General features: G+C 33.3%; 1 protein-coding gene across 1 annotated transcript in view; it reads right to left on the bottom strand.

The window, feature by feature from the left end:
- Window positions 1-2,476: 2,476 nt before the first annotated feature.
- The window catches only part of LOC150102385 (uncharacterized), a 112,184-nt gene continuing 104,215 nt past the window's right edge, over window positions 2,477-10,445 (bottom strand). Inside the window, exons 16-21 of the mRNA XM_090399569.1 lie at window positions 8,123-8,441; window positions 6,033-6,376; window positions 5,035-5,245; window positions 4,604-4,725; window positions 4,255-4,469; window positions 2,477-2,536 (exon numbers count right to left, since the gene is read on the bottom strand). Coding sequence (XP_090255695.1) covers window positions 2,477-2,536; window positions 4,255-4,469; window positions 4,604-4,725; window positions 5,035-5,245; window positions 6,033-6,376; window positions 8,123-8,441 — 1,271 coding nt within the window. The remainder of the gene's footprint in view (window positions 2,537-4,254; window positions 4,470-4,603; window positions 4,726-5,034; window positions 5,246-6,032; window positions 6,377-8,122; window positions 8,442-10,445) is intronic.

Below are 10,445 nucleotides of genomic sequence, written 5' to 3'. Positions count from 1 at the left end.
TTTTGACAATTGCATTATTTTAAAATTTATTTTAAAAGTCGACCAAATTTTATCGTCTTATAAATCACTCGACTGCATTATTTCAGCATGGATTCTGAAACTTTTTGATTCTGTCAAAATCGGTTCGAGATCAGCGTGAAACTCGTTTAATTTTATTATGATTGGATCAATGGATTATTTGGTCGTTCTATCAAAACTTTAATTTCAAATTAAAATAGCGATTAATATTTAGTTAATTCTGATTGCATAGTATCGAAATTAAGATATTTGGAGATTTCGTGTTAGAAGAAAGAATAAGTGAGTGAATAAAGAACTCAAGTATGGAAACAATCATAGTTTGGTTTAAATTGCCAAATATAAAGTGTGTGAAATCTGAAACCTATAAATAAATGTTGTTAAAGATTCCAAATTTCACCAAAATTCGTCCTCTTGAAGCCAAATAACAAGGTCATTTCGTTTTTGCAGACTTTGCCTAAAAATGTCACTCAGAATAACAGATTAGAAAACTTTTGTAAGTTTTATGATTATACAAATACCTTAGAAATAAAACAAACACGCACAAGTTTTAAATGTTTATTAATATTGCCACTTTATACAATTGATAAAATGTATACAAAACGTTCTGCTCTTCATCAACAGTAATATATTCACTTTTTTAGTACTATTATTACAACATGTCACATAATAACTGTCAAATAGACATTTGGCTTGTTCGTGTTCCCAATCTCTACATCTTTCTATCAGGAACCCGTTTTCAAGAGTAGTTCAAATCACGGACGGTAGATGGCGGTACGTTACCGTTAATAAGTAGTGCTTTACATATTGCTGAAGTGAAATGGCAAATTTTTTATGATGTTTATATACACAACTACATTGTTCCTCTACTACTCTACAAATGATGTTGTTCAAAGTCCGGATACAAGTTCTACTTAAAGAGCGTTCTGCTTAAAGACAGTATAACCACTGTCACGTCTCAATCGTTTTCTACTTTTTTGCTTCTCCGAATGCATTACTACCGGACCGGACCTTGTATTGCGATCTGTGCTTAAATCAGCACACGGATTCAATTCCGATCCTGGAATCTGAATCCACAACAATGGATATAAGTAGTGCGTGCGTTCAACCTCTCATTCCACCCTCCCCCCAGACACTAAATACTGATATTCCTATCTGTACATTTAAAAAATAAAATAAATTCTTATTTTTTCAATATAACACTATTATTTGTTTCTTGCTGTGACCGCCCAGCTGGTCTTAAAAATATGCTATTTTGACCATCATAATGACTACTAAAATGAGCAGCCATTTTTGCCCAAATAATTGGTATTTTTATGCCATTTCGTTATTTAAACAGGAATATTATATGTCCTGATATGAATTTTTAGTTTGTTTTTCCCCCTTTATTTTTGTCTCTTTCTCAAAATTATATTTGTTCGTGTCGCCATCTAGCGTCAAAAACCGAATTAGAAAAAATATTTCTGTCTTTTTCAGACAGAATTCTGCAATTTTTACTGTAATCAAGAAGACAGAATTATGATTATCCCTGAAAGTAGCATCTCATTAGTAGGAAGATATTAATTAATCTTCCTAAATAAATTAACTACATAAATACTATAAAATAATGGTGCTGTGTTGCAGTCCACTACTCATCTATTTTATTTTAAATAAAACTCTGTTAGAACAAAGTGCTAGAACAGTTATATATATTATAGATTCATTTGTGATATAATCTGAAAAGTCTTTGTATTGGTTTCCATGTACATTCCCGGTAATTTCGCTTTAAAAAAATATGTTGATTAAATTCTATCGTAGTTCATAATCAGAATGAATTATTGCAATTATCACTCTTGTGACCTTAACATAAAAATAAGGTAAAAAACAATTTTGTTCTTTTGGCAAAACAGTGTCTCGAGAAATTTACAAAATCAAAGTCACGTGTATAAATCACGTGAATGCTTAACTCTTTGAAAAAAAAAATGTTGCGATTATCATTGTTCGAATCATTATAAATTTAAGCACAATTAATGTTTTAATTGTAACAAAATTCGAGTGAAATTTTGAAAATAAAATGGATGAAAAAATTCGTTACATTATTTCAATTTCACGTTGTGTCACAGGTATTGTGACAGAGAATTAAATAGTTACAGGGATTTTTTTTTATATAGAGTTAACAACAGACTCCAGCGTAAAAACATTAACAGCATTACGTAACAAAACGAGCAACACTCATTACAGATGTGCGGTACAAAAAAGTTTTAAGCAAAATATTACTTTTTAGTGACAAATAACAAAGTGTGCTTCTGTAGGAGAATGTCTTCACATTAGATCGAATCGTAGAAAAAATAGACTTTCACACCACACGAACTATATACAGGTTTGTTGAACTTCCCACTGGAAGATCTTGGCCCATTTTTAAGTACTTCACGCTTTTTTTTTTTTGCTTTCATGTTTCTTTATTGTTTTTTTTATCTTAGTTTTATTGATTATTACACTGTTGCACAGAATTCTTGTCTTCAAATCGCTCCACATCATATGTCTGTAGGAAGAAATATATTTCGTTTTAATAAATATCTTCTTTATAAGTATAACAGAATTGTAAACAAATACGTATTTGATTATTATGTTCATTTATTTGTTATATACAAAAATATACACATTTAAATATTATTTGATCAGCAAATTAAAATTTTCAAAAGATATCGTTTTGTGTATTTTTAAAAGAAGTCTGTTAAATTGTATTGTAGCAGTTGAAAATATTGTTTTTACAATTGAACTAAGTAATCGATGAATCTGACAGACAAATAAATATTGAAGAAAATAAATAGCGTATCTTTTCTCTCGGTATATTTATTCGGATTAGCTTACAAATAAAAATAATTGGATATAATATTCAAAATGTCTTACATGATCAAAATATATAAGAGGATTTGAATTCTAGAGTTTATTTCATTATTTCTCTGTTGGTTTACGTAAGAAACTAGAATTGCTGATGGTGGGAAAATAAGCGGGGAACACTTCTTACCGAGTTCGTTTCTAGATGACGGACTCACTTATCCTTATACACAAGCAGATAGATATTAAGCAGTTACAGTCAATAGCTTCTAATTAAAGCTTTCTAGGCGTTACCATGGTAACCAATTGGATTGTTTTTCTCTGCTCTCCATTTTTGATGTCCAGTAAGCCGCATGCACTGTTTATGAAATTCAATACTCTGGAGTATGGTTAATTATAGTGGCTGGTTAAATGCGGAATGTATTGCGTAGTTACGGCCAACAGTAGGTCTGTATTTCACATTATAGGTGAAAAATGTGAAATACAGACCTACTGTTGAAAAACCAAGACTTCAATCCCTAAGGTTAATGCTAAACAAATTAAGGTCGGATAAAATATGTTAGCTCAAAGTACAAGATAAATTGTAATGCGATAGTGTCAGGGTGGAGTCTTGTGAGTAATTATTTACAAAAATGTAAACATATATCGTATTCTGTTAGTTGCGTTCATATAAATTATGAGTCATTTGTCCTTTAAACTTTTAATATGCTTATGAACAATGATACGCCTCTGGCTATGTTTAGATATGATTACAGAAACATGTAAAATTATTTTACATGTTTAACAAATGAAAAATCCCAGTTTACGGAAAAGGACATCGTTAATACTCTACGGTGTTCGCAGTGGTATTGTGATTGTAAAATCCTGACTCAAAAGGAAGGAATGAAAAGAAAAGCTGTTCCTTGGTAATATACAAGGACCCAGTATCCTTTTATCATAGGATACGGTCCTTGTATTGTCTATGCTCTCTAATAACCAAAGATTCATACTATGGTATTCTAGGTAACGCAGCACTGGCTGCGTCAATGCAGTTCGTACGAGAAAGACCTCATGTTTCAATAGTATAACTCTCCTCAGGTGGAAACTGTGACAGCTTGAAATGAAAACAACGACATGATAGTAATGTATTAGCCATCTCATAGTCCAGCTTAACGTAATTGAATGTGTATGGAATGAATAGATGAGGAGTGTGAAAAATGACCCATGGAGATTGCTGGTTGCATTAAAAGATGTTAACATAAGGGAGAAATAGCAAACTACACGAAAGTAAGCTAATAGTTAGTCTATTAGCCACTAATAGACTAACTCCATATTAAGAATACGCATGTAGCAATGGATCTGAATTTGTATTCTAATACTTTTGGAAACATCATGTATTATGAATCGATGAAAATGAATGAATTGCTATGAGTAGAAACTTGCCTTGTAAGTGGGATTGTCGTAAGCAGATTCCGATGTTGTTCTTGTGATTGGAGCTTTGGCAGTGGATTGTTTTCGTAGTAGAATTATAAGGAGGACAATAAAGCCGAGACCAGCTACGGCTGCCACTATAGCCACTACGATTAGGGCTATATAATAAGCTTTGTTATCTTGCTCGTGACTTGCATCGGGACTTTGGAGTGCTTCGGCTATGTTAGCTGGAAAAAAAAAAAAAAAAAAGTTAATTAATAGTAGTGGAGAAACCATTTTCAAAGCAACATCTTACAGTTTCCACGATACTTAAATTTCTTTAAGCAAATCATAAATCACTTTAAAATGACCAAATGCCTACCTGTTGTCATTTCTTCTTTTTTCTTCCTGGCTTCAGGTGGCGCCACTTTTGTAATAAATTGAACTTCATCTGCAGTTAGCGTTTTGCCGTTAGTCAAGTACAAATCTACAGACACTTTATATCTAAAAAACAAAAAGAGATTATTACAATTTTTTAACAATTATTACAGATAAATTGACTTTATTAAAAGTCTCATGAAACAGTTCAAGGATTTTAAATCTTTGAAATTTTTTTTCAGATTTATAATCAAAAGAGATTTAGGTTGCTGGTAGTGTAAAAATCGATATATATTTTGCCAATATTTGGTGAATGAGTTGTTTTTTATTTGATCTATGATGCAAAACCTTACATGCATAATCATGATTGAATTTTATTTATTTAAGTATTATGGTGAGTTGATATAAAAAAAATTAATAAATAAATAAACGAACCTTTTGCCTGGCTTCAAACTCTCCAGTGTAATTCTACCATCCTTGGGAATCTTAAAAACTTGGGACTGTTCTCCATCAGGGTCGGATTTATAGGTAACTTTGGCCACGTGTACATATTTAGAAAGTGGTTCTGGCACTCCATGTAATGAGATTTCAGATCCAAAGGAACTGATCTTTTCTTGTCTTAAAGATACGTTGAAGTCATAATCATCTGTAAGAAACAGAATTAAAAAATATTCAAATCTTGAAATGTTTTATTCGTCATTTAAATTTAAGCTTTACATTCACTCATGAGACCAAAATTATTTACGACCACCAGCTTGTTTGCAGCCAACTAGACTGCACAGCTGGCCAAAAATCTGCTGGTGGTGGCGCTATTCTAGTGTGGGGATTATTATCCTGAACATCACTAGCTCCACTCATCCCCATTGAACACATCGTGACCGCTAATTCTTATCTGGAGATTGTTTCGGACCTGATATTGCCCTGCTCGTTGATAGTGTGGTCCGATGCATCTGGACGCTTCCGTTAAGACAACGCCCAGCGTCACAAGGCTCGCACTGTGCAAGCATGGTTCGAAAAGCAATTCATGCATTTCTGTGTGCCCCACTGGCCTCTAATTATCCTTATTTAATCCCATCGAACATTTTTGGGACCGTGTGGAAAGCTACATTTGTCAGTAGATGCCAGTGCCTCTCTCGGTCGAGAATGCCTCGCTCCAAAATACTTCAGGATACCGTCCATGTCTAGCGGAGTCACTACCAAGATGGGTGCTAGGTTATCTCGGCCAACGGAGGTCCAACGCTACTAGGTAGATGGTCATAATGTTTTGGCTCAATAAGTGTATTCATATATTTATGGGAGCAGGAACCCAAAGAGTTGACTTCGCTATCAAGGATACTTTGCCCTATAAAAAGTCCAGTATATATATTTATAGATTTATTTTATTGTCCATTACCTTTTGCTACTAAGAAAACGTGTAATAAACTGTTACTTACCTTTTCGTTTTGCTGCTGTTTTTGTTTTCACAGGATATCCCGACATTAGATGCGTTTGATAACCTTCCCTTGTGGTGAAGTCGAGATCAATCATATACGTTTCGGAAGGCATAAGGTCTCTCAATACGTATGACGTCACGTCCCGATGAATCATGGGTGATGTCTTCCACTCATCCATACTTTCGTCTACCGGTTTGTACTTGATCCTGTAGCCATCAATGAGTTTCTTCTCATCAGCACTGAAAGGCCTCCAGGTAAGCTTTACACTGTTCGTTGAGACGTTTTCTAAAGTGAGCATAGCATCTAACTTAATCACAGGTGGAAGGGTGGTAGTTGTCGTTGTGCTAGTTGTGGTGGTTGTGGTTGTAGTGGTAGGAATGTTTATAGAACTGGTGCTCATAATCATGTTGCTGCTGGTCGTTGTCATTACTGGAAAAATAAGAAAAAAATAATTAAAATTCATGGATATATCGTACTGTGTAGACCACTCCAGTATAGATACAAATGTTCGATGCTATAGAACATCGTTTCTCAAACTGTGGTACATGTACCACTAATGGTACATTACGTTATTTTTGGTGGTACAATTTTTACACAAAATATTTAAATAAATGTTCAGAAAAATGTATTTATTACCCACCATTTACTATTTCATTATAATGTAAAAGTTTCATTTACGAATATAAATAAATAATATAAATTTAAAATGTTTTATTCTTTGATTATAAACACTCCATTTGGGATGTACTGATTTTTAATCGGGAAATGCTTTTATGGTGGTGCATATATTTTTTAATTCATATTTATGTGGTACAAAATTTAAAAAGTTTGAGAACCTCTGCTATAGAAGGTTTAATCGGATATTCTTAATATCGTACTCAGTTTTCTCCAGATACATTTTTACTACTGAATAGATTCTGGACTGAACACTTTCCTCAATGACTGAATCCTCTATTTACCTCATTTATTCGTTTATTTCAATCCTGAAATGTGCCAAAAGTTGTGAAAAATTTTATAGACAAAATAAACTGCGTGCAACCTGTGTAGCTTGTTCGGTGTTATCGCCTAAATGAGGAATTTATCCTATTTTGGTTTGTTCATTTTGTAGGATACGGAAAGTGGGTTGGAGTTCTTGTATCCAGTAATAGTAAAATAAAAATTTAAAAATTGAGTGTAAGGTACGGCTTGCAAATATTATTTATTCATTATTTACCTTTGGCTGAGAAGAATTACTTTTAAAGAGAATAAAAAAGTTTATTCTTCGTTTATTTGATCATTTTAGGCCAGAGACATAATCCTGAATAATCTGGAGACTGATGATTGAGATTCACTCCTTGCATGAGGGGTGCTAAAGTAACATTCATAGTAAACTATTAGTTTGCTGACGTTGCATACTACTGATATTATCACAATAGTTTCTGCAGAAACTTAGTTTGACTTATTAACGTAACTGTAATGGATAATAAAGCTCGAATAGCCTCATGGGAGTTTCTATGATGACAGATTTGCAATCGAATTTTGTCATAGACAAATTGTGATTTTTTTTTTTTTTCAGGAAAAAAAAAAAGCCTACTTGCTGGAATAAAAGCTTGGTTTGTTAGTCCAGCCACTCAGCAACCTTGACCATAAGAACACACATGAGCATCATTTACAAATAAATAAGAATTAATATTAGGAACATTGCGTCTTATCCAGCATGCTATTGAAATGCAGTCAATTTCTGCAATGGTGAAAGGTAGAGAATGGTTAATTGCGATTTTCATCAAATTAGGGTTAAAAGAGTGCTACCATCTTTTTTTTGACAATAAAAAGGTGTTAGGATAATACTAGATCATTAATCTGTGTTTTTTTTTTAATAAATTATTTTAATGTTTCGGAAATCGTAAGCATTTAAATGAGAAGTAATACTTAAATATATTAGTATGTTTAAATAAATAATTTTAATTTATATATTTAATAACATAACTTGATAATTTATATTTTTAAATTATCAGCAGTAAATTACGATAAACATTGTTCTATGTTTCCTTATCCTAAGTAATATTTTCAGAACACTTGCCCACGCATCCAAAACACGTACTAAATTCTACACACCTGGTGGCATACGCAGTTTGTAGACTTCACTCTCTGGCCCTTCTCCTAATGCCTCGACCATGATGAGTAGTTGGAAGAAGTAAGTGGTGTCAGGTCTCAGACCTGACATGTAGTATTCAATATTGGCGGTGTCAAAGAGTCTCTTCGGCCTTGCAAATTTCTGCACATGCCATTCGCTACGAGGAATAGAATGATCAGTTGTGAAGTGTAGTTCGGCATGACCTCTTAATCCTACCATAAGAGAAGGTAAAGTGAATCGAACCCGGATCGTTGTTGAATTGAGAGCGACTACGCTAACATTCTGTAGTTCTTTGCCTAGAAATGAATGAGATAATTAGTTTAAAAAATGCAAGGGGGGGGAATGCTAATGTGAACAAAACTGTTTAGAAAAATTGAAAAAAAAAATTCCATTTGTAATTAATTTTTGTCTTTCCCAGTAATCAAAAGCATTGTCAGTATCTTTATAATACTCTGCTTGTGTTTTGCAAAAAGTAATACAGTACAACCAGCACTTTTATTTATTTATATTTTATATAAATAAGCAATAAATTTCCCAGTATGCAAAACGGCATCCCAGAATATCTTGTTCTAGATGTTACTTGATTAGTTATAAAATAAATATTGTTTAAAACGTGAAAGATTCGATACTGTTATAAGCAGCTGGATTGGTTGTTCAAAATCATCCCTAAACTGTCAGGTGTGCTTATTATGGGATAATAAGCAATCGTGTAAGTTGCACGAGTCCTAAGCAGTGGTGGCGCGTGGCTTGAAATCATGGGGTGCCGCAACTTTCGAAATATACATATACACTGTAAGTACAGTGTATACGTGTTTGGATAAAATATCAAAATTATGCTAAAAATTTTTAAATAATTAAACATAACAAAATATTGTTTATTATCGATAAAATTATACAGTTTGGTATAATTCAAAATTACTTAAAAATAAAATCCATTCTTCTTGTTTTGTTTCGAGCGAAAAGGTAATTAACTTTTTCCTTGGTGTTCGTGTGACTGTTGAAGAATTTTTTCTCCGTCGAAATAATCGCAAGTGCATTTAACCTATCCTGATTCTTTAATTGTAATGTCCAAATATTTAAAGAGACGGAGTAAACACGATAAGCACTACGAACACTCTACTACTGGTGCAAACTGCTTATAAAGAACAGTGGAACTGCGCGAAGGACAGTGCCGCATTAAGCTAATAGCTCGCATCTCACTATGACAGTGTTTCTCAAAGTGTAATACGTGGACCCCCGGGGGTCCGCGAAAGGTCTTCAGGGGATCCTTGGCAATTTTCGGCCATGCATCATTAACGCATGGAATAAAATTTAAGTTTGGGATAGTAAAACGTTCCTATTGTATCACTGAATAAGGTAGAGACATCTGCAGGCTGTGTAATATGTTTCTCAACAAACAGTGCAATTAGAGACAACTGGGATAAAAACCGGCACTAATTAATGAATCGCATGACCCCGCCCACATAAAATGCTGTATAGTAGACAATCAAAATCATATGGTGCATCGGCAACATATGGTTTTGTTTGAGTGAATGTGTTAAAACTAAGAAATATATAGTGAATGTGTTTCAGATATTATATAAGGAATTTGGTTGAAGAGAATTAGCATTTCAACTGAACTGTCGGCTTGCCTTTGTCAATTAGTAGCGCGATCTTTTGTTAATACCGCACCAATCATATGAACGTCTTCATAGCTGCGTTATCTCTACTGGCCTACTATTGCTGTCTGTTTCGAGTTCTGCTTTCACTAGCCATTTATTGAAGGACTGTTCGTTAAATACAGTAATTTTTTTTAGCTTTCAAATTCTTAAGTATAGATCACTGGTTAAAGACTGGATTTTTAAAATGCGCAAAAGAGAGGAACATAGTAGATACAAGTAGCTGTCAGCAACAAGAAAATGTTGATATTTTATCTGGATCAAGTGAAATTGATGTGTGTGTGTCGTCTGACATCTCTAAAGAACCAACTGGGAAGAAGATGAGAAAACTTCGTAAGTACGATATAAATTACTTGAAATGTGGATTTTCATGGACGGGAAACGAAGAGGAACCTATTTCATTATGTGTAATTTGCGGTGAAACTTTAAAAAATGAAAGCATGAAACCATGTAATTTAAATCGCCATTTTGAATCAAAACATAATGAATGCAAGGACAAACTTGTCGAATTTTTTTCAAAATAAACTAAAAAATTTTAAAGAATCTCAAAGAGTGATGTCGATCGTGTCAGGAGGTGAAAACATGAAGGCTTTAGAAGCTTCATATCGTGTGTCGCTACTAATAGCAAAAAGTGGTGCAGCG

Source organism: Typopeltis vanoorti, chromosome 10, assembly GCF_054136105.1.
Source record: "Typopeltis vanoorti isolate ZY-2024b chromosome 10, IOZ_Tvanoo_1.0, whole genome shotgun sequence".
In the NCBI taxonomy this organism is placed as follows: domain Eukaryota; kingdom Metazoa; phylum Arthropoda; class Arachnida; order Uropygi; family Thelyphonidae; genus Typopeltis; species Typopeltis vanoorti.
The sequence above is the reverse complement of the archived record's forward strand: the minus strand, read 5'-3'. Positions and strand labels throughout refer to the sequence as shown.